Source organism: Ursus arctos, unplaced genomic scaffold (assembly GCF_023065955.2).
Source record: "Ursus arctos isolate Adak ecotype North America unplaced genomic scaffold, UrsArc2.0 scaffold_15, whole genome shotgun sequence".
Taxonomy (NCBI): domain Eukaryota; kingdom Metazoa; phylum Chordata; class Mammalia; order Carnivora; family Ursidae; genus Ursus; species Ursus arctos.
The window spans coordinates 24,476,573-24,500,965 of record NW_026622819.1 but is presented as its reverse complement, the minus strand read 5'-3'; the positions used below and the strand labels follow the sequence as shown (position 1 = coordinate 24,500,965).

General features: G+C 43.9%; 1 protein-coding gene across 8 annotated transcripts in view; it reads right to left on the bottom strand.

Moving 5' to 3' along the window:
- The window catches only part of PDZD2 (PDZ domain containing 2), a 379,909-nt gene that overhangs the window by 82,728 nt on the left and 272,788 nt on the right, over nt 1–24,393 (bottom strand). For 7 of the 8 annotated variants that reach the window (XM_057312176.1, XM_057312177.1, XM_057312178.1 and 4 more), the window contains one exon: nt 6,183–6,684. In XM_057312176.1, the coding sequence (XP_057168159.1) occupies nt 6,183–6,684 (502 nt within the window). Of the gene's footprint in view, nt 1–6,182; nt 6,685–12,184; nt 12,238–24,393 lie in introns of all 8 variants that reach the window. The other variant, XM_044387007.3, reaches the window with a different exon arrangement.

The following is a 24,393-nucleotide window of genomic DNA, read 5'->3' as shown; positions in this document are numbered from 1 at the left end:
CAAACAGGAAGAAAGAGGCAGATGTTATCAGTCTCAATTGTCCAACTGTCAGTATTAAACCTAGCTGCCCACAGCTAAAAGCAGGGTTCAGTTACAAATAAAATCAGCGTCTGAAGTTTATGAGGCTAAAGCTCGCACTGGCAGAAAATCAACAGGCCAACTTAAACATAATGATATTAAAGTATATTTCCAACTGCCTCCTTACACTTCCACTTGGGTATCTAATACACACTTCAGTATGGTCAAAACAGGACTCTGCCTCCCTCTCATTCCTGGTTTTCCCTCCTCCATGGGAAGAGCACCATCATCTACTCAAGCTAAAGAGGATATGCAACCTAAAAGGTCACAAGTTATCTTTGATTCCTCCTTCTATTTCCTATACCCAAACCATAAGCAAGATCTGTAGGTCTTACTTGCAAAGCACTCACATCCATCTACTTCTGCTCTTGCCTGCGCCACTGCTGTCAAGACCACAAGCATCGCTAGCTTGGGGTATCACAATAGCTTCCAACCTGGTCTCCCTTTTTATTTTTTGCCCTCTCAATCTCCTATTCTCCATTACACTTCTAAGGTGAACTTTTTTTTTTTTTTTAAGATTTATTTGTTTTAGAGGGAGAGAGAAAATGTAATCGGGGGCAGAGAGGGAGAGAGAGAGAGAGAATCCTCAAGCAGACTCCCTGCTGAGCGTGGAGCCTGACGTGGGGCTTGATCTCAGGACTCTGAGATCATGACCTGAGCCGAAATCAGGAGTTTGCCACTTAACCAACCAAGTCACACAGATGCCCCTCTAAGGTGAACTTCTAAAAAACATGATGCACTCAGCATAAACCTTCCAGTAGCCCCCTACTAGACTCCGACTGAGGTCCGAATCTTTGAGATGGCACACACAAACCTGTGCATCTAGTCCCACCCACGCTCCCAAATCACCTCCCCGTGCTCTCCCCATCACTCACTGTGCTTCGGTCTCTCTGCCCCTGGAACACTCCCTCACTCCTGCCTAGGACTGCTGCGTGTGCTGGCTCCTCCCTGGAAATATTCCGCCCCCAGAGTTTGCAGGTCTGCCCTTTCCTGACACTCAGGCTGTAGCACCAACACTGCCTCTTTAATGAGGTCTTCACTGATCCCAGTTTCAGCTAACTCCCCCCCAGGTCACTGCCCAGACATCTCTCACTTAACTGCTTTATTTCATTTATAGCACCTGTTGTCACCAGCTAACATTCAGATTCGCTTATTTGCCTGTTTATTGCTTGTGGCCCCTTATTCGTGGTACGTACCACCGGACAGGAACCTTGTCTCCCATTTATCAGTGGGTTCTCCAGCAACTAGAACAGTGCCAAGCACATAACAATATTGCATAAATGCCACAGAATTAACAAATATAGGATGTTTATACACTAATCTTATGGTTTTTCAGAAGTTATTGAGAGTGACATTAAGAGGCTCGCCCAGATGGGAAACCTGCATGTTTGCCAATGTTGAGCGTGTGAACACCCAATCCAGTTGTAGGGACGATTGAGTTCTGAAACAGATCCTGTCTAGACAGATGGCTCAAGCCTTTGCTTCCTTTTACATTGGCTTAAAGGGCAATGAGACTCTGTCAGCCTGTTGAGAAAAAGCCAAACCACGCAAAACTGGATGCTATGGACTTTTGTATTAATGCTGTCGCAGTGCTACCCTTTCTTATAAAACGCCAATTACTGTGTGATGCTCACACATGCATCTCTTCACGGAGAAGATTTATTCACAAACCAGAGGCAGTACATTAAAGGGAGCTGTCTCGGCGGCATTTAAATGACCTCATCTTCTGCTGGAGCCAAAAATAATATTTCACAATAGCATCTTTTCTCCAAATGTGAGAAGAAACATCATCCAACTAGAATTTTACTGCAGTAAATGGTCTGGCTTTAGCTGCAAACTTAGATTCTGAGACTGTTTGCCTATCCCTTCTTATTTAGAATGATCAGTAAGAAATGAAAAGATACGTGATCCATGTCAGAGTTGAGGTTCCTGAGTCATCAGACCAAAATGTTCAGTTGATAGGTGAGGAGATGGAAGCTCAGAGGAAGAACCTGGCAGCCTGACGGCCACAGAGTGGGGGACGGACTAGTAGGGCTAGAACCCGGTGTCCCATCTCTCAGGCCTGGAGCTGTTGGGTGCTCTCATTAATAAACAGGTGCAAGGCAGCGAGCCAGGACACAAGGACAAACAAGGTCCTTGCCCTTCAAGTCTACTGGGGACACGACAAGCCACATGGTCACTGGAGTATGTGAGATTCACGCATTGACAAAGATGAGAAGGGGGCACTGTAGGAGCCGGAAGAGGAGATGCCTAAGATGGGACAGGTGGCAGAAGGGCCGCGGAAGCCTCCCAGAGGAGTGTGTCATGGTGTTTCTTCCCCGAGAGATGGAAGAAGCTAAGCTACATGGGGGAGGGGAGGAGAAACAGGATATAGCAAGAGTAGCATCTGCAGAGGCTCAGAAGAGATCGTGAGCATAGTCTTTTGGAAAAAACTGTGGCTAATTCAGCCCAAACGGGGAAGGGAGAAAGCAGTGAGAGACGAAGGCAGAAATGTAAGTACGGATCAGACAGTGAAAGGCCTCCGGTGCTTCACCCAGCGAAGAAGTTCGGGTATGCCCCTGAAGGTAAAGTGCACCCTCCCACAGGGCTTACGCTGCAGTGTGTGTGAGCACGCACACGTACGCTTGATGCGCTCTCTTTCGAAAGGTCTCTCTGGTTGCTGTGGGGACAGATGATGGGATGACAGTGGACAGTGAGGTGGGTAGCAGAATATTATGACCACCCACGTGGGAAATGAAAGGAGCTCGGCCCGACAGGAAGCCGCGGGAGTGGGAGAGAGGAGTGGGTGTGCAGGGAGACCCTGAAGGGAGCCGGGGTTGACGGGATCAACTGGACAGGGTGGAAGGAAGAGGGCAGCATTTCAATTGACTCCAGGATGCCAACTACCCCAATTTGCTGGGATGAAGGCATTTCCCAGGATGTGGGATTGTCAGCACAAAACCAGGGAAAGTTCTAGACAAACCAGGTAAGTGGCTGCTAGTTGAATCTCAGGTTTCTGGCTTGGGCAACTTTATGGGTGGTGGGACCTGGAGCATTGGAGCCGGTTTGGTGGTGCAGGAAAGTCAGGCATCGAGCTTCAGGCATGACGTGAAATACCCAAGATGGAGACATACTGCAGACAGGTGGTAGAGAGCTCAGGGTGGGGGACTCAGGAGAGAGGTGAAGCAGCAGACACAGACTGAGGAGAGACATTACCACAAAGAAGGACAAGTTCACTAGTGACCATGGGGGGCTTACTAGAATAGGACCGTCCTCATGCTGTTTCTGCTGGATGCAAACATCCGGGACGACCCAGGAGATGTCCTGGGTGTGACTCTGAGTTTCCTTTTCCTGCAGATTCGGACCTGGGGCAGCCTTCCGGAGGTCTCTGCTGAGGGCCTCGGGAAGACGTCTGATACTGTACAGGGTGAATTACAAGTGTCAGGGTGAGACCACAAACGGACCCATAGACACACACGCCAGCTCTGAATAAATTTGCCTGGCTGCCAAATGGTAGGATTCTTTTTTTCACTGTTATGTGACTAAGTTGTATTTATTTTTTTACCATGATGTATCACAAAAACACACATCTATTGTAGTAAACAAGAACTTGTTTACTAAGTTTGTAAGAACTCTCCCCTTGCATGAATAATGGTCTTCACCAGACAGGGAGTAAGGATCTCTGACCTCAGTTCTAAAATTGCTTATCTAGGTCCTAGGAGATTATGTTCTAGACAATGGGCCCAACGTTTGTAGTTTAAAAGATTAATCTGGTTGCATATGTATTATTATGTGTTATAGAAACATACGGTTTTTTAAAAAGAAGATATTTATTAGAGGAAATATGTTTCCTATAATTCTGTTAAAGGGAAAGAGGATATAAAAACAAAGACTGAAGATTTATTTTCATGTAACAAATAACAGTCTATGAAAAAGAAGCATCCAACAAATAAAAATGGTCTGAATGATTATAAGCCTTTTCTGTAATTTATTAAGTCTTTGTAGATATATTAAATCATTAATAAAGCAGAAACGGAACAATGCTGACATGTTTAATCTCCCATTATTCAAATGGAATGGAATTTTTTGCCCCAAGGGCTTAAGAGGTAAATACCTAATCTTTGTTTTTCTGGAAATTCCATTTTAGCATGACCTTGGGCTCATCCCGGAGTAAAAATAAAAATCTGCTCAGCCCAAGAACCTACAGGACTTTCTGTAATGGTCTACTGGTTCCAATCTGGGTGCCATCTGGATGTGGAGGAAGCTCTGAAGACCTACTTCTTGCCAACTCTATCAATCCTGGGTAAATGCATCAAATGACGATGTTTCTGGGGTTGAAAAGGGTGTTAAAATATATTCATGCCTGAGAGGGTATGTGGCCTATGCTGACTTTCTAAGATGGAAAGTATAACCCAGGGTCAATACTCAGTCTATAGTTTATGGACAGTTGTGAAGAACGCAAATTCCAGATGGCAGGTCTCTCTTTTCTATAGGCACGTGGCTTAAAAAAAAAAAAAAAAGTCCCAAAGGCAAAAGATCTAGGTTTTTTCGTTTTTTTTTTTTTTTTTAAATCACCGTTTCATTTATATCTTCTTGGACATTTGACCTTGAGTGCAAAAACCAAGCAAAGAAACTCTGATATGTGTAGTCTTCAGATAGTCTAATCCAGAAATTGAATTTTACGTTATTGCCTTTAATTAAGATGAGCAGAGAACAGTAGCCTCTTAAACACTTTTTTTTTCTTTTAAAGTCATTTCCAAATTATGTCCATCGTGTCCTAGGCCAAATGAAAGCCCGTTCTTTGGACTGATATGAGATTCAGTCTCTTTTGGTAACTTAAACCTTCAAAATGATTAAGAGAACCAACACTCCCTAACTTACTCATTCTAGGCTTTCTGCATAGTCATAATTTAATCACTAGGAGAAAAAGTCATATCCAAATAGAGTATTTACCAATAAGAAACACATTATAATCTTTTTATTGTCCTTAATTCTTTTTTGAGGGGAACCATAAAGTTTGTAGAAAATCATTGATAGAGCCATTATTTTTTTCTTCTCCTTCATTTACACATTCCATTTACAAATCATGCCTCCTCTGGGTAAGGCTTTATGAAGATCACTGAGATCCTCAGATGAAGGAACATGGTCCCTGAGAGAGGGGTTATTTTAATTCCTCTCCTCCCATTATCCAGATTAGCTAGGAAGCCGAGCAATAGGTGAAATGGCCTTACCAGAAATTCTATTCCCTGCCAGGGTACCAGTTCAGCAGCATGCAAAACTGAACTTGATACTTCTTCTGTGACCATTTTCTATCTTTCCAACTTTCTCTTTCATCCCGAAAGGGTGTCTCCTGGAGGGACTCAGAGAGGGAACCAGTCAGAAGCCAAGTAGTAAGATACTGCTTCATCAGGAACCCACAAGAGTATCTGCCAAGAGGATTCTTGGAAGGAACGTGCTCACCCTAAAGAAATATCACTTCGAGAGAGAACGTTGGTTATAATGAAGGAGACAATTTGAGGCTAGAAGTGTACCCATTACCATTCAGAGTAACCACATGTGCTTTGCCTTTAGGGAAGAGCGACCCTGACCATCACAGCTGGATACCATAGTATCAGAGATTTCTGTGAAATTTCCAAACTTCCCTGGAATTCAGCAATTTAATAACATGAACCCATAAAAATGTCACTGGTTTTGAAGTGTTAAAAAGAAAAGCAGATGCTTCTCTGCATGGTGAACATCCTTCCTGTGTAATACTGAGCCTTGAATGTTGCTGCTATCAGCTGCCACCAGGAATTCTTGGCCCTGCTGTGGCAATTCCACTGGGGATGGTAGTGGTAAATAATGATGCAGTTCAAGTACTTTATCTGGGTCTCATATGACTCAAATTATTCACAGAAGGCTTGAATTTTCCACTTAGGATCACTCAACTAGTTCTTTATTTAAGTAGGATAAAATGACTTGGATTTTTTTTTTTTTGGTTATTGTTATGTCCTCTGACCATTTATCACAATAAATGTGTTGGCTTCTAAATACAAGGCCATCTTAGATATATTTTCTAAGCCTTAAAAGCAACGCCAACAGTACTTCTTTTAAAATTCAGGTTCTATAATCACACCAAAGCTTACCCGCGCCAGGCAGTCACTCGATTGGAAGTCTGTCTTCCCAGATTTTGAGAAGCGGCGTTTGTCATTGCTTGTGGGTAGAGAAGCATCTGTCTTTGGAATGCTATGCTCTGTCCCTCTGTCTGCTTCTGAACTGTCTAGATGGGATCCAGCCAGCTCCTTGAGAGACTCTGGGCCATTTTCTAGCTCAAAAGCATGACCATTTCCAAGTTCAGGGTCTGGGCCATTGTCCAGCTCAGAGATGGGGTCATTGTCCAACTCACAGCCAGGACTGCTCTTGGTTTCTTCAGTGGCCTTCTGGGTAGAAGGCCTGGAAATGACCCCAAACTTTCTTGCGCGCTTCCCCTTCTTCACAGTCTGGTCACCCAGCTCCAAGGTAGGCGTCTCTCCTGGTTCGGAGCTGCTGCTACCGTTGCCGTTGTACGGAGAATGCACTTTGTGCTTGAAGCGACGCAGCATGATCAGGTAGATAAAGCCGCCATTCCAGCACTGCTCAGCCAGGTAACTGCAACGAACACGGGTGCCGGTTAAAACCCTCGAACAGCCTTCGTGACCAGCGCGTCGGGCTGACACGTTCAGCAGCGCACACGGGACCCCCACCCCAAGCAGCTGAGGTACTAAGCTTCCTAAAGAGGCTCAGTACTCCATTCTTGTAATCTACGTAATTGTCGATGCTAAAAATAACCCCAAACAAACCAAAACCCCCATGAACTAGAAATTACTCATGAAAATGCCCTAGGGTAGGTAGTTAGAAATGGATTTCTCTATTCACAGAGCCAATCCTAACATATGATTAAAAAAACAATAATTCTCCATTTCCTCACTGATTTCTTGCATCTGAATTATGCTAGCCTCCCATTCGCATAGTTTAAAAAATTAAGAAAAAAAATTTTTAAGTGAACTATGCCCAATGTGGGGCTTGAACTCATGACCCCTATATCAAGAGTTGCATGCTCCATGGACTGAGCCAGCCAGGCACTTCTCTGTTCATATAGTTTTGCCATAATTACTCTGCAAGTCCCCAGGGTAAAGAATATCTGAAATAGATTAAGAGAAATGTAAAGCTCTGCTCTTAGGATCAAAATATCAACTGCACAACAACAAGGACCTCTGCCTCACAGCATTTAAGCGACAAAAGAAGAGAGGGTGGAGGGATGTTGGCTGGTATCAAGATGCAACTTCCTGATAATGGTCCTAGTTTGGGTTGTTCCTGGCGCACAAGGAGTGTCATTTGCAGTCTGTGTATCGCATTAAGAGGAACCCCAGCATAATGAAAAACATGCAGACATAGGGTGACTGGGACAAAGCAGGCTGTTGGAAACTGTGTCAACCAGGAAAGTCTGAGAGGGAAGAGGGGTGCTTAGCTCAAAGAAGACAAGCCAGGCTCGGTTGTGTTTCATGTATCTGGGGAGTGCCAAACACTCAGGAGTAGGAAATAATATAAATGAGATGATGCCTGTGAAGCCTGACACACAATAGCTGGTCCAGATTGAAGGAATAACCATAAATAGAACAACAAACGAGATAAGTAATTAGTGGTGTTCAGGGCCATTAAAGCTTTAGCAACCCCCCCCCCCAAAAAAAAAAAAAACACACAAAAAAAACCACAAAAACCCACTTGCTCAAAGTCAGGAAACCAGGCTGGGCTAGGCCCTCCACTCATGCCACCCAAGATAAGGAAGCACAAACCCCAGATGAACCCAGGGAAATGCCTCCACCATGGAATGTTGCCACATTCTACACATCACCCGGTCAGAAGCAAGGAATGTCAACAACCAAATCCTAAAGGAGTTGGACCTGCTTCCGGCCTTCATGTGCCCCCAGAGAGGAGGTTTTGTTGCCTACGTCCTCAATAAGTGAAAAGCAGAGAACTTTTTCAAGTATACCAAGCTAGCTGCTCTCCCTCCAGGCCTGAAGCTCAGACCCGAGAGCTGGTGCAGTCAGTTTGCAGGAAGGGGCCAGGTTATAAGGAGAGGTGACCAGCTGTGTTTGGAATGTACCAAATTCTGGGCCAAAGGCATGTATCACCCATACCTAATGGTCAGGTTAATGCAATGACAGTGCCAGTCCCACTGAAGAAGAGAATAATTCTGAATTTTTACCATGGAGTAGAGTGAACAAGAGAGACGGGTCCTCGAACAACCACCAAAGTCAATAAAAACTTTCTTTGTTCCTGGGCTATAAACCATGATAATGAACTTACACATAAAAGCCAGGTAGATAAAAGGTACCACACAGACCTCGGGTTGTTCTATGTAATACAGTGAGATGAACAGGTAAAGAACAGTCCCCCAGAGTCTAGTAAATGAAAATTAAACTTGGTTCTCAGCACAATTTTTCTACAATGTTTAGGTTTCATTTTCTTGAGTTGTGTATTTTTTTTTTCCACCCTGGAAAAATTTCTGTAAAGGTATAAAATCTTAAGAGTCGTTATTAGCCAGGTTGTAAGGGTTTCTTTGAGCAAATTGCTACTCTTAATGTAAGACATATGCCAGATGTTATGAAAAAACAGTATAGAGTAGTAAAAACAGGACCAGGGAGAGAGTCAGACGCCCAAGGTCTCATTCTGGCTTTGGCCTAACCATGTAAAACTATGGTGATTTTACCAAATTTCCATCAACCTATGAACAGATAGACAAAATGTAGTATATTTCTATAATGGAGTATTACTTAGCAATAAAAAGAATGAAGTATACTCTATCACTTAAGTGAAGCTTGAAAACATGATGCTAGGTGAGAGATGCCAGACCACAGAAGGCCATATGTCATTCCATCTATAGGACATGTCCAGAATTGGCAAATCCACTGAGACGGGAAGTGAATCAGTGGTTACCAGGAGTTGGGGGGGAAGGGAGAATTGGGACTACAGGTACATGGTTTTTTAGGGGTCATGGAAATGTTCTGAAATTAGATAGTGATGATGGTCGCACAGCATAGTGAATATACTCACTGAATTGTACACCTTAAAACAGTGAATTTTATGTGAATGGAATTCTGTCTCACTTAAAAAACAATAGCGAATATAATAATTTTTGCCAAGTTTTGAGTTGCTTCTTTGATAGGTGCTCCTTAAGATACTCTTTACAGAAGAAGAAATTGAAGCTCAGAAATATTAGTGATGTGCCCCGGTTCACATAACCACCAAGTGGTCGACCCAGGCACTCCTGCTTCCCAAACCCCACGTGCACTGTGTGAGGTTTCAATCACAGTAGTGTCCTCCTCTGTAACATGAGGGTGTGAAAATGGGTCATCTCCAAGGTGCTTTTACATTTTAATAACTGTGAATGCTAGTTTCTTGGGAAGACTTCTAGGGATTAAAGGAGCAGGCCATCCTGAAGGTCCCAACCCCAGTGCCAAGGACAAAACTGAACCCTGGAAAAACAGAAACATTCCTTTATGCCCAAGTTGTCCTAGGTCTTCTGGACATTTACCATCAATCTAAAAAGATCCCACCTGGAGAGGCAATTCCTTTAGAACTGCTTTGGGGATTCTGGCTTTTGCATTAAAACTCTGAACAATTTGATGGGTTCTGTGCTGAGGCCTTCTTTTCAGTGCTGAAAAGGGAGGCCCGTTGACCCACAGTATAGGATATGGGATATTTCTACTCTCATGGAAGCTCCCAGAGCCTTGTGACTGAGATTATTTTATTCTTTCTGCAGGGTCCACGCTCAACAAAATTGCAAAGCAAGAGGAGTTTATCTCCTGACTTCCTAGCAATAAATAAGGCTCTGACACCTTCAGGGAACTGTGTGACAGGTTATTTTATTCCTTCCGGACACGGAACCTTCGAAGGTCGTCCCGAAGACAAAGTGTAATGAATGAACTATGGCTACCACAGCAACTTGGTGAGAAGACTTTGAGGCAGGGGGTAGTTTCCTTGTAGTTCTTCTCATCACCTTATATGTAATGCCTCCACTTTCCCTATCCATTCGTACCAAAATGACTTACCCAACTTTTCCAGCACTTTCCTAGCTAATTCATACTTTCAAGTCTCTGTTCCTATTCAAAAGAATTCTTACTCACCATTAGAATCTTTAAACTTCCAAATCAGTCTTTGAGAAAGAAGAAATGGAATACAATCCTGGTCCAGAAAAATAGGTCTCTTCAACAACAACAGGTAAACTTAACCTTTTGGGAGCTTCTCTACTACATAATTATTTTTTGGTTTCTTTCCAAAATTTGAAACTGACCTCTGGCGTGTAAAGTTATTAATTTAATTCAGTTAAAATTTATTTGATTTTGACCCTCCCAGGATGGTCTTAAGATAAATGATGAAAGATAAGCATATCCAGAAATGGAGTTCCAAGTTCTAGCCCAGAACCCTCCCTCTGAAATGTGTTGAGGTTCCTCACTTCACTTGGTCTTTGGAAGCATCTTTTGTTACTAAATCCCTTCCCACCTTCCTTTTCCCTCAAAATGTGCTTTAACACCCCCCTCCAAAAGTTTTGAGCACCTCCTCTGTTTCTTGATCTTCTATCATAATTCTGGAGTCTGAGCTCTCCAGGAGTGGGAGGCCTAGGAAGGGTCAGCAGGTAAGGCTGGGTGCTAGGAAAAGCTGGAGGAATAAAGCTGCCTGGAGTTTAAAGAACAAGGACAGGCAGGCAGGAGATAAGAAAGCGGCAAAGACATATGGGTGTAGGAAGGCCAATGACACACATTATTTGCCCATGCCCCAATTCTTTTTTTTTTTTTTTCTAAAGATTTTATTTATTTATTTGACAGAGATAGAGACAGCCAGTGAGAGAGGGAACACAAGCAGGGGGAGTGGGAGAGGAAGAAGCAGGCTCATAGCAGAGGAGCCTGATGTGGGGCTCGATCCCATAACGCCGGGATCACGCCCTGAGCCGAAGGCAGACGCTTAACCGCTGTGCCACCCAGGCGCCCCCCATGCCCCAATTCTATCAAAAGAAGGCTTGAGGCAGCTGTGCAGTTTTGATATTCTAGACTGTTTTGCCAATTATCTCAGAAGAAGCAATCTCCAGGTGCCTTTGAAAACCATCTTGGGCATTTGGCCATCAATTACCGATGCCTGGTACATAGCGTGAACACACACAGAGGGGTGTTACCAGGCAGAACCATCGGTGTATGTGTAATTCAGAGTAACTTGGATCGCCACCCTTGGGCATTGGCCTGTACCACAATGCCATGAAAACACTGTATAACGCAGACAACATAAAAGAATTCTAGAACTCAGACTTTTCTGCAAAGCAGACATTCTTACTTCATCTGAGTAAATCTGGTCCCCAGTATAGACAATAGGAGAACAAACACTGCAAGATGTTTCTAGATGAGTTCCTATGACCAGGTATGAGTTTTACAGAATGGGACTGCTAACAGCCACTCTAACACACAGGATGAATGGAGATCAACTGTTCTTGCCCATGACTGCCTCTCGCCTAAGAAGCAAGGGGAGGTTAAGAAGATGTTTGCAGTCCTTTGAAAACCTGCTAAGCCTAATTAACCCAGAGGGCTGTCTGAGGTTGTAAATCTGCAGGTTCCCAGAGGAGGAGCGGGTTGAGAGGAAGTGTTAAATATATACAGATTAATTTCCCAGTGAAGTCTTGGCTGGGAAACGGAGGGAGGCAAGTTCGGACAGCTCCGTAAGAGGGGGTGGGAAGACGACAAACATTTCCTGGGGAGCCAGATTCCCCAAGGGCAGGCTCTCTCAGGTGCTGCCTCCCAGCTACTTGGAATTTTAGGCTTACTTCTCCCCGATTCCACAACCCTCCCTGGAATGAGCCAAACTTTCTTTCGGGGACTCTGCAGGCAGAATTTTTGGGCTGTATATTGTGCTGAGAAGAGTGACTGCTATCCCTGTGTGCTCATATAGCCATTTCTAACTGTCTAATCAGCCCTGATTAGATGGAGGGAGACGGGGCTCAGGCACGAATAAGGCGCTGAAAATAGACCAGAGTCTAAGCTTAGAGTATAAGCGAATAGAACAGCGTATTCCAGCTGCTGCATGAGGGAGGTGACGGACGCAGCCCAGGTTTGCTGATTCTCACCTCCTCATCCAGCATAAACAGCTGCAGGTCAGCAACGCGTTCCTCTCCCTCATCTGGAGTCGAGAACAGAGAATATGAATACAGGAATCTGTTCTCTTGTTATAAAATCTGTATTTAATTATTTTTTTATCATACAACTTGGATTGGGAAACACAAGTTGACAGTCAAGAATGGGATAAATATTTATTCAAGAATTTTTTTCTGAACTATGATACAATATTAGCCGTTCAAACCCAACCCAAATTATCAGCTACCAAAACTTGCCACCACCACATAGCTTAGCAGTAAAATTTAAATCATCCCCATCTCTACACCAGGACAGAGATCCACGTTGCCCTGAAGGGAATTGGGGCAAAGATGCTGATACACTGGCTACTGCTATTTCTATGAATAATAAACCGTCTTTCATCTTTGATCCAAGAATCTCATGCTTTCCGCCCGCATTCATGAAACTGTGGCAGGCCAGCTTGGTTAGCTTACTGGTAGAGTAAAATCATAGTTCTTGGCGTATAGCAGGATAATGTACAGAGTAACTCAGTTTATAATTGATCCTGCTCCCCAACTTCGAACTTATAGAAGGAGCTTGATGATATATTTTTCCTTGACACCAGTGGCTAAGAAATACAAATAGCTATGCATCTTACACAAACCAATACTGAATCTTTCTTTAAGGCCTATCAGACAGAGGTGAAATTATAGTAAGAGGAGTGAGAAAGAAGGTGGGTGCTCTACCCTTTGCTTCTACAGACACGGATTAAATTCGGCACAGCATCTCAAAGGCAGAAGCCACATTTGTGTTCAGCAGGGTTAAGTATACTCCCTTCTGCCCTTTCCCTACTTGAATTCCATTTCCTGCAACCAGTGGCTGTAAAATCCATTTCTGTGCGGAAGCAGAGCTGGTTCTCTTTCTGTTTCCTGCTAAGAGCTTCTGGATATAAAGGGATGGGGGTGGCAGAGACACTGTAGAAAAACATTGGATACAAAGCAGCTAAATCCTATGATTAATGGAAAAAGCTGTTTTGATTTCCAAGCAATAAGGTATCATTGATTTTCATATTTATCTTAAAAATTCCCATCTCAAGCTAACAAGCATGATTTAAACAGCTTCTATGCTAGGATGCACCACACATTTTCAACCCCAGGACAGCTTAACAGCAAGGGAGCAGAGCTGTGGACCTTTCTAATGTGTAGCAACAGGGTCACAGAAGTTTCAGTTTTCCTCAAAGGTTTTCATGCATCTTACTTCTGCACAAACCAATAAAAGCCACCACCTACCTTGTTGAAAACAGAAACTCAGAAGCTAAATTAAGTAGAAAATGCCTGATCAGTGATGAGAACGGACCTAAGAAAACATACTACAGAGATACTGTACTGGCCCTTAAAAGAGAACTCCCAGGCTTCTCTTTGCAATTGATTGCATTTCTTTATTAAATTACTGTGAATGAATCAGGGTTTCTTATAACTCTATGAGATCAACTTGCAGCCTATACGGAATCAAATCAGAACTCCAGCCACGTAGCTTGGCTAAGTCACCTGATGATGGTCACATTTTCCCTGGGGGGCAGAAGGAATGCTGGGAAAGTCAGACTTTGCCGTGCATGAGTGAGTCAGTCTCACCTCATGAGCGGAGTGATGAGCTCAGAAAATGTACATGGGAACTCCTCACTTTTTTCTTCTATGCCATAAAGCTGTTGTTTTTGTTTATAAAATCACTACTTGCTCATTACAAATTCATTCATTCATTCATTCATTCATTCATTCAACAAACAGTTGTTGAGTACCTCTCATATGCCAAGCACTGTGAGGCATTTGGGGGTACAGCGGTGAACAAAACAATGCCCGTCCTTGTGGAGCTTACTATCTAGCAGGGGGAGGTAGGCAATGAACAGTAGACCTGTTAAAGCATCCAACGGTAGCGTAGGTGAGAAGTCGAGACGGGTTCTGGCAAACAGAAAACACTGACCAGGGTGCAGAGGATCAAGCACGCCAGGAGTTGGAAGAGCCAGGTTGAAATTTTAAATGCTGCTCCTGAGGTGGCCCCACTGGGAAGAACACACTGAACAACGACTTGAGGAAGACGAAAGAGTTGGCCGTGCCACTGCCTGGGAGAAGAGCGTTCCAGACAGAGGAAGAGCCAGCGCAATAGTGGTAAGTTGGAAGCTTGCCTGGCGCGTTTGAGGAATAGGTGTGTTTGAGACAAGGGGCGAGCGAGAAGGAGAGTAACAGGGACTGGTTTAGGGAAGGCTGTCTAAGCTGCTGTAAAGACTTGTGTGTGAAATGGGGGAGCTGCTTAGTTTTGAGCAGGGGAGTAATGTGATAGGTACTACGTTTTAAAATGATCCTCTTTGTTTCTGTGTTGAGAATAGACTGTGGTGGAGGCAAGGGTAGAAGGAGGGAGACCAGATGGAAGATCATCTTCAGAAATTCCAGCAAGAGATAAGCTCAATGCTAGAGTAGCCGTGGGGGTGGTAAGAGATGGGCAGAATCATGATCGATTTTGAAGGCAGAGTCAATAGCCTGTGCCTTTGGATCTGATACAGGGTGAGAGGAATCCAGAGGTCCTGCACGGTGTCTAAGTGTTTGGCTTTAGCAACTGGAAGGGTGGGGCTGCCATCACCTGAGCTGAGCAGCCTTTCGGGCCTGGGGCTCTCCGACCTATTCCGAATGCATAGATCCATTCTCTCCGACCTATTCTGAATGCATAGATCCATTCTGGAGTTAAGTTCTGGACATGCTGAGCTTGAGATGATTGCGTGGGCAGCTAGATGTCTAAATCTGGATTTTGGAGCAGAGGACTACTCTGGAGACAGAAATCTGGGAGATGTAAGACTATTAACAGTATTTTAAGACCCCAGAAGATAAATTCCTTCAGGTAGATTTTCTGGGTCCAAGGTTCTTGCTGGTCAAGAGCATATTCAAGGGTTTCCTATATAATTCTAATCTTTCCTCTTAAAAGGGGGTTACAATTTAGCATCCTAGCAGTAGTGTCTTAGAGAACTGTTCGTTCCTGAATACTGTCATTTTTAAATCTTTGCCAGCCTGTCAAAACCTACCTCATGTGATAATTTGCAAATCAGTGATGACTAGTGAGGTCAAAATTCTTATTAGTCATTTGCCTTCTTTGAAAATTGCTCACTTATGCCCTCTGTTTGTGAAGATCTTCATATTTGTACCCCCCTAGCATGGTGGCTGTCACTTCATAAGCACCAACATAAAAAGGACAGGTCAATGAGAACTTCTTTTTTAAAAAAAATCCTTTTTAAAAAAATTACTTTACTGAGGCCCTCTTTGCACAATATAGAGTTCATCCAGTTCAAATTCAGTATTTTTAGGCAATTTACCGAGCTGTGCCACCATCACCATAGATCAGCTTTAGAACATTCTCATAAACCCATCAAGATCCCCCGTGCCCGTTACCATTAATGCCCATTCCCCATCCCAGGCACCACTCTCCGTTTCTATAGGACTGCCTCTTCTGGCCATTTCATATAAATGGAATCATATAATATGTGGTCTTTTGCGTCTTACATTTTAAAAACAATTCCTTTTTACTAGGTTCTTAGTCACCAGTCTCTACCTCCTTCTGCATTCTCTCTGCCGTTCACCCCTTACAAAATCTTGATTCATGCAGACATGCCCTTTTGATGATCTCTCTCCCTTTTCTGCAGATTATACCCGATCATCCTGAGGAGACAGCCCTCACAGACCTGCTAGCACCTCACCTATCCCGTCTCATATACCTTCCATCATACCCAGCGCTCCTTCCCGTTTAGCCTATGGAAACCCCTGGTAGCCTCTCCCACCTTTAAAAGTTCTCATGTGTCTGCACATAAGTAGAGCACGCACTCCTTCCCACTGGGTCTCCTAGATTTTCCCCACTGTTCCACTGTTATCATAAACCAACTCTGCTTCAAAAGGAAATCTTTCCAGGGCGCCTGGGGGCTCAGGCGGTTGAGCATCCAACACTTGATTTCGGCTCAGGTCACCATCTCAGCAGTGGGGGACCGAGCCTCACTTCAGGCTCTGCTCGGTGGGGTGTCTGCTTGAGATTCTCGCCCGCTCTCTCCCTCCACCCCTCCCCTGCCGCTCTAAAATAATACACAAATCTTAAAAAAAAAAAAGGAAAAAGGAAATCTGTCCTCATTAACAGTAACTAGGCAAAAGTTCCAAATACCATGCTAATGTGCTAGTATATAATATGTATCATATGTTAATATATTCATGTTACTACACACTCACATCAACAGCATTTCATTTTTAATTTTCTCCATGTTATTTTTGTCCAGGCCAGATTACCAGCACCACATTATTATAAGACCCAGAGTCTTTTCTGTACTTCCTTTGCCTGGATTGGTGCTAATGAACCTTCTATAGCTCCCCTATCCCTTGCTCCCTGGCCAGAAAAAGACACTTTGCATCACAGAGGTCTTTGCTAGGATGTGCCCCTGAGAGCTGAAGATGGGCCAGGTCTCAGACACACAAGATGCAGGGAAGCCCTCTGCCTGTCTTGAGTCTTGCCTGACGTCTAACTTCCCAGCCTTGCTAGGTGCATTTCCTATGGCAATTCCTATGCTTCCCTCCACGTGATGCTGCCCTTGGCCTTGCCTTGAAAGAGGCTATGATCAATGCTCAAGGATTACTGAAGCCACACCATGTCCTAGAGATTATGTTCACTTTGTTTTCTAGCTTCAGGGCCACGAGGCCCTGAGAAATGTGTCAAAGATGACGCAGGGACTCAGTTCCACATTGCCCTTGCCACCACTTCCAAGTTCCTCCACGGTCAAAGCCACTGGAAGCAATGAGAATTAGTAACACACATTCTCCCTTTCTTTCCCTCTTCCCTAAAACCAACCAAACCTGAGAGTTCACAACAGCCAGTCATCCTCAAACTCTCACAGTGCACCATTCAAAAGGCAGCCACCTTCTTCCCCTTCCCCAGAGGTGATGCTAAAAGAAGGGGTCTCTGCATCTGAGAACGCACATGAAGCTACTCACACACTCATTCAAACACTGATGAAATGTCTGGACCCTCAGTTCCCTCCCCTTTCAAGTGGCTCCAGCTCCATCTTGAAACAATTTCCCCAGCTCGCCTCAATCCTTCCAGGGTCTGTTCCATTGGCTTGGCCAGAGCCTGCCCTCACCTCACGCCAAGGCTGGTTTCACTTATGTCAAAACAGCTTCCATCAAGATAGCGGGCTTCTTTTCCAAATTTCTTTCACTGTTTTGAAGTCGGCAGAGAAGAGATACTTAAGAAATTGCAAAACAAGTACCTCTGTCAGTGTGTTCCAGCTAATGTCACGCACTGTTCTTCTCTTGAATCTCTTCTAGACAGTGCACTGAGAATTTTTTTAAAGTGTGATTTTCTTTTCTTCTTTTTCTTTCTTTTCCAAGGCTCTCTGTCAGGCGGAGCTGGGCTGGACAGGTCTCATAATCTACAAAGGTTCCTGCAGGCTGACTTTTGTAAGTTTTGCAACATTCTTCTCTAAGCAAAGGATGCTCCTAAGAAGCTGGATTTGTTGGATATTTTCCCTCTTGTTCATCCATCTGCATGAGCCTCTAGGACTCCTCTCGGTTTGGAAGACTTCAATTACAAGAAAGCCAGATCAACAGAACTCTGGCCTAGAAAAACAGATAAGCCAAGTCCTTACAGATATGGACAGAACAATGTAAAAATCTTGGCTTCCAATCAGCGCATTCTTCATACTGACCAGTTTGAACTGTGGCATCATTGAGTATCTTTGTGGCCCTTGGTTCTTAGTTTATGTTCAGACAAGGAACATACAGAGGCATTTGTATTTGTCTACTGAGATTTTTAAGATAACTGCAAGATAAGCATTGAAGAAACCTTAAATTATCAGATGTGTAAGCATCAACGTTGATACGAAAATGTAAAACTTGCTTTTAATGGTGTGCTTATATTAAAAGCTCCAGAAACTAACATGAGTTATAATAGACAAAGGGGTGAAAACCAATATTAAGTTTTAACTGCATGCTGTGTACTGAGTTAAGTGCCCGCACACCTTACCTCATTTCAGTCTAAAGCAGTCCTATTAAGGTTGACATTGTGAGTCATGCTTTAGAGAGGAGCAAACTGAGGCTTAGAGAGAGTCACTTGCCCAAGGTCACAGAGCCGGCAGGGGTGGAGCTGGGATTCAAATTCTCGTCTGATTGCAAACAAACCCAGCCAGTGACCTTGGGATTCACTGTGGCAAAGCCCCATCCATCCTAATGCTGGGCATTACGATAAGCTTTGGGTGAAGGAAAAGGGCTCCAACTTCTAACAGCCAAGAGAAACCTTTCTCCACTTTACTATCACAAGGGATTCCACTTTCGTGGTATGTTAACACCCAAAATATGTGCCACACCCATAAGAAAAGGGCCTAGGGAAAACAAGAGGTATTTTCAGGCAGGCCCAGAAGTCAGGTTAGTATTTGGGAGGGGTGGGGTGGTTTCTTGGGGTGTGGGTGGAAGTGGCCAGCTCTCATTCCACTTCTCGGGTATGAGCTGAGACAGTCCCCAAGATTTCCGGAAAAGTAGAGTCAATGCTTGCTTAGATTAGCTAGAATCAGAGGATTAAGGAACCAACTTGGCCCCCAGCCCAGCCAAGGCCAAACAAAATGGCTAACACCACCTATGTCCTCCAATGCTGGCCTCTCCTTCTGGTGTACGCTGGAGCCCAGCCATCCCCCTCCTTCCCCACGGTTCCCCTCACCCCAAACCAGCGCTTCTCAAGCAGCACTATGCACTGGACACTTCTCCTTCCATGAGGACCTGCCCCTCCTGATTGCAGGCAGTCTGTGCACACCTTCTGGCCATAAGCAAAATGTTTCTTAATACCATACTCGTTGTTTTGTGGATTCTTGTACAAGATAATGTACTGTCAAGCGGTGATGGGCCGACACAGATCAGAGTAAGGGAGAGGCAGGCAAATCTGTGGGCTGAAGTACCACTCAGGTGTCCCTTCAGGTAAGGACTTGCTGTCCAGCTGGTGAGGACTGTGTTAGTTCAAGGCCTCCTGCTGTGATCTCATCAGAGTCCACCTCAGCTTTCAAGTCAAGGTCATGCGGGGGCAATTCCTGGCCAATGGTGAGCAAGGTGGAATGGGGCCAAGGGCTGGATGCCCCAAGATGGGCCATTTGGGTGTGAAGATTATTTTGAGTTAAAAAACAAAACTCTGCAGATTCAGGAAAAACTCTTTACCTCCCCCACAACTGCCTAAAAAGCATTTAGATAGACGACTGCTCCAGGAAGAGAGCTATCAGTGTAGATAACTACATTATACTATGAACTAGATATGGTGGACAGGGAGGAACCTAGCAAGGCCTATTTGATCAAAGCCTCTATGTCCCATTGTTTCTGAGTGGCCCAGGAAACATTTGTTTACCAAACATTCACTCTTTTTTCATCTTCCTGGGAACTACATTCCCTACTTTTGAAATCTCAGACCTCTACCTCCTTCTCCTTACTTCAGAATGACATATATACCTCATTGTGTCTGGGAATTTCCATGTCTGTGTGGATTCTTTGCATGCTATTAAATTTGATTTTCTCCTGTTAATCTTCCTGCTGTTAATTTGATTCTTAGTCAGGTGAGAAGGACCTTGAGACAGGATATTCTTGCTTCCTAACAATGGGGAGATGAGGCCTGGCCATTTCCACCCAGGGCGTGACTCCTCCAGGCACACTTTGCCTAGAGCTCCCTGTTGGGCTGATGGGTTTTGTCAGGTGGGCAGCACGGTGTGCGTCTCCCTTGCCCAGCGCTGCTTCCTCCTGTTTCCTTTCACAGGTGTTATCTCCACAGACATTTAGCACTCTTAGCTCTAATTCAGCATCTGCTTCCTGGAGAACTCAATGTGAGTGAAGGCAGTATCATGAGATTAACAAACGATTTCCCCAAAAGGAGATGATGGGAAATAACAGTAGCTAAAAAAGGTCTGTTAGGGATGGGTAGGACTCAGCGGGTACAGAAGCAGCCAGCAGAGCATTCTTGAGAAGACAAGTTGGATGAATGGAATTCACAAAGACTTCATTTAAACCTGTTGACCAGTAGCAGGAAAAACCAACGCGCAAAAGGTTCCTTCTGCAAAGGAGCTCCCTCGGATTAGGACTCTATTTACTCATTACTCAAACAACACCAAAATTCAGCCCAGTATCAAGTATTTGGAGCAAGATTATGCTTGGTTTAGGTGTCAGCACTGCCACTGGGGCCCGTGGGCAGGACGCTTAACCTCCGAGATTAACCCCTCAGTCTCAGACCGACGGCGTCACGGGGAGGATTGGAGAGGGTAAGGAACTAAGCAGGCTGGTTTCCCGCTCGGCACATAGTAAATGCCAACGTCAGCTCCTTTCCCTTTCAGAAATTTGCTAGGTAATCACAGGTCGACCAGTTAGATTTGTCTGCTGCTCTTGTCCAGTCTGAAATCCGGGACAGGGCAACTCACAGACAGTTGTCCATGCCGATTCTGTGGTCTGAGTGGAGCAGAGAGAACCACAGTCAAGTCAGGGAAAAGGAGACTCTGGAAAAATCAATTCACAGGGACACGCAGAGAGTCAGACATGATTCCAAAACTAAAGAGCTGAAAAGGCAGGGCAAATGTACCTTAGACACAGAGCTCTCGCACAGAGGCCTTTGGAGGGTCTCACGGACCTATGTCATTCCACGGAGAAGGACGGGTATGTGTGTGCTGTGGGGAGCAAACCAGCACCGACTATGGCCAACTGCAGGCTATATTCTCTGCCAGAGAAAGATGAGACACATGTCTTTCAAAACACAGACCAAGGGTGGCCTCTTGTTTTGCTTCCATGTCCATCTGGCTAGGGCCAGCCTCCCAGCTCCCAGGGCAATTGCAAGCTTTCTGGCCTGACCTGAACTCTGAGGATGGTCCCAGAGGTCCTGGAACTGCCCCAGCACTCCGGGTGGAGCCTGGGACGTTGCCCATCCTAACCAAGCTGTGAGATGAGCTGACCCCTAATGTTCTGCAAAATCTGTGGGCTGCTCACACTGACACAGGCAACTGCCATGATGAAATTAGATGCACGTGTGTGCCAGAGAGACGCTACCTCTCTCAGCATTCACTCCTCTCTGATGTACCTTTCTGCCATTTGTCACAGGTATCTGGACAATAACCCTCCCTTTTGGTTCAGCTACCTCCTTGAAAAGGGCTTCTTTCACTTTTCTAAAGCAGAGATTTCAAAAGCCCAATTGTTTTTAATATTAAATGTTTCAACATATTACAATGCCATTAGACAGTGAGCATTATGGTATTTTTTAAATGTTTAGAGAGGGTCTCTGCAGACACATGATTTCAACCCTAAGGGAAAACATTCCCAGCATGAAGAGCCAGCTCCTTTGCTTTTTGTATGAGGTGCAAACAGGTGTGGGTATTTGAGTCACAGGCATGTCTTAGAATATGAGGAACTCACTTTGTTACCAAGTGTTCTCAACAGGAAATAGCTGGCAGACGGCACATGCTAAACTTGGAACCTTCCAACTTAGAGCAAACGGAAAACATCCAAAAACAAAATCAGAGCCATGGGCCGCCTGGAAAAACAAACACCCCAAAAAGTTATTTCTTGAATTGCACACCAGGAAGAGTGTGATCTGGAAGAATCTGGAAGTGAGAGAAACAAAAGCATTGACCACAGGACCTTCTTGACTCTCTGGGGGAAAAAAACATGAGAGTTTTCCACTGTGGCCTTGTTTCATTTAGACTCAAGCATTTCTGACAGATAAAGGGGTATCTTAACTTGTTCTGGCTTCCCGAAGAGGAGCAAACCTCACCCACTTTTCACACAGATTGGAGCTTTATGAGGATGGCAGGGGTCTCAGGTCAGGGGGAAGGACACCCAGGTCACCAGATACTTAAAGAGTTCCATGTGGGCTCTAGGAAAGACCTAGGACACCATATTGACAGAGAACACAGCAACTCTCAGTAACTGTTTTTTTTTTGTTTTGTTTTTTTGTTTTCTGTTACTGACACCTTACATCCTGAGCTCTCTTCAGAGATTTCCTTCTAAAGAGACTTACTGCAGTCTTTTAAAATTTGCTTTTATGTATACTGAGAGCATCAACACGAGATTTGTTTACCCTCCTTGTCCAACTTCCTCAAAGGATTTACATATTGGCATCACCACTTCTCACAAGGTACTTTGGCTCTGGGCAAAAGGACATGATCTCCTAGATGACTTAAGGGAACAAAAAGCTAAGTTTGACAAAGCAGATTTATGGAAAATCTCAAGATTGCTGTTTCTTCAAGAACTGAAACAGAGACTTTTAAATTATCAGGCACAAAGCTTATAAGGTCCAATTTCACTTGAAATAACTTCAAAACATATAAGTAAACACATCGCAAAGTCCAAAGGGGCCTCTCACAGGCTTTTCCAAATGGCTCAAGAGCCAGATCAGAGTCTCAGACCTGGTGTAAAGAAAATGTCTGGTTTTTAAAACTGAGATGTCCCAATTCTCTCTCTCCCTGGGGTAGAGGTAAGGGATAGAAGGGGGAAAAAAAGAAAGAAAAAAACAACTGAGAGGAAGAAAAAATAAGAAAAGTGAGTTTTCAGATTTGATTCTTTTCTTAAATCCCAACAGGGCCAATTAATGAAACTGTATTTAAAACGCCCTGCCTTGGATTTCAAGACAATGTGAAGACACCCCTCAGACAACAGCGAATCCAACCATAAATCACTCCCCAGCTTCCACAGATGAATGTGGAGGCTGAAGAGAAAAAACACACAACTAATCCCCCAGCCCCCTCAAGGGAGCTCCCCTGAGGCATTCACTAGCAGACCCAGAAGGGAGTCAGTCTTGTGCCAAGGAACAGATTTTCTCTGAAAATTAAGGAGAAGATATAAAGAGAGTAAGGTTCAAAATTCTGAGTGCAGGCATGCTGGCTCAGTGCTGACAAAACAGTGAATAAGGCAGTTGATTTCTGCCCTCACAGATTTTCACAGTCAACCTATAATTAATGTTACAAACTGATGTCAGTTTTCTAATTAACTCTATAATTATTACAGTGTATTATGAATTATATTGACATGTTATATTATTGACATATTGACATAATTGACATTATAACATGTTATATTATTAACATGTGATATTAACATATTATTGTGTTATATTATTGTTATACTATTAACATTATTTATACTATAATAAATTATGGTATAATAGATACTATATATTAATATATATAGCATATATATTATTTATATTATAATAAATTATACTATATTACAGAAATAAAATTTTACATAACAAAATAGTAATATAAAAATAGATATTGATAAAATTTATTAGCTACTAGGAAATATTTAATGAAATATCCATATATAAAATAATAAAGAGATATAATATGAATTTATATTCTATACATTTTAAAATATTAATTATATGAAGAACGTTCCCACAGAAGCATAGCTTACTTCAGAATCTTCTAAAAGAGGGACTGGCCTGCTTTGGGGGTAGATGTGGACAGGCAAGGTTTCCCTCAGGAAGTACTGGCGGGTCTGAGGTCCAGCAGAAGTTAGCTAGGCTGGGAGGAAGCTGAAGCATGGGGTCTGGATTGAGGAGAGACGGTCTAGGCAGAAATTAAGACGATGTTAAGGCCCTGTGTTGGAATTTGACTATGAATTCTAATTCCCCCTCAAACTGGAGATGTAGTAGTGGAAAGCCTCTGGGTTGAATATTGAATAGTTCCCTACCCCCACCCCCCCAAATTTACATCTACCTAGAACCTCAGAATGCGACATTACTCAGAAACAGGGTGTAATTACTGAGGGATCCAGATGGGATCACAGTGGATGAGGGTGGACTCTGAATAAGAGACGGAAGAGAGCACACAGACCCAGAGAAGGCAGTGGTGTATAGCTGGGAGCGGAGACTGGGGTGATGCATCTAGAAGCCAAGAAATGCCAGGGATTTCCCGCAAAGACGGAAGCTGAGAGGGATGCACGAGGTGCTTCCTCCCTTGGAGAGTCCAGAAAGAGCCACCTCTGTTGACAACTTGATTTTGGACTGCTAACCTCCAGAACCATGAGAAAAGACTTTTGTGCTGTTGTAAGCCATTGCACTAGTGGTGCTTTTTTATGTCGGTCCTCGGAAATGAATACAGCCTCCTTCTGCCCCCTTCAGCTTTTCTAAGACTTTTTGACTCTTGAACTTCTTTCACAATAAGATGAAATCTTGTAAAACCTCTAAGGCCAGCTTA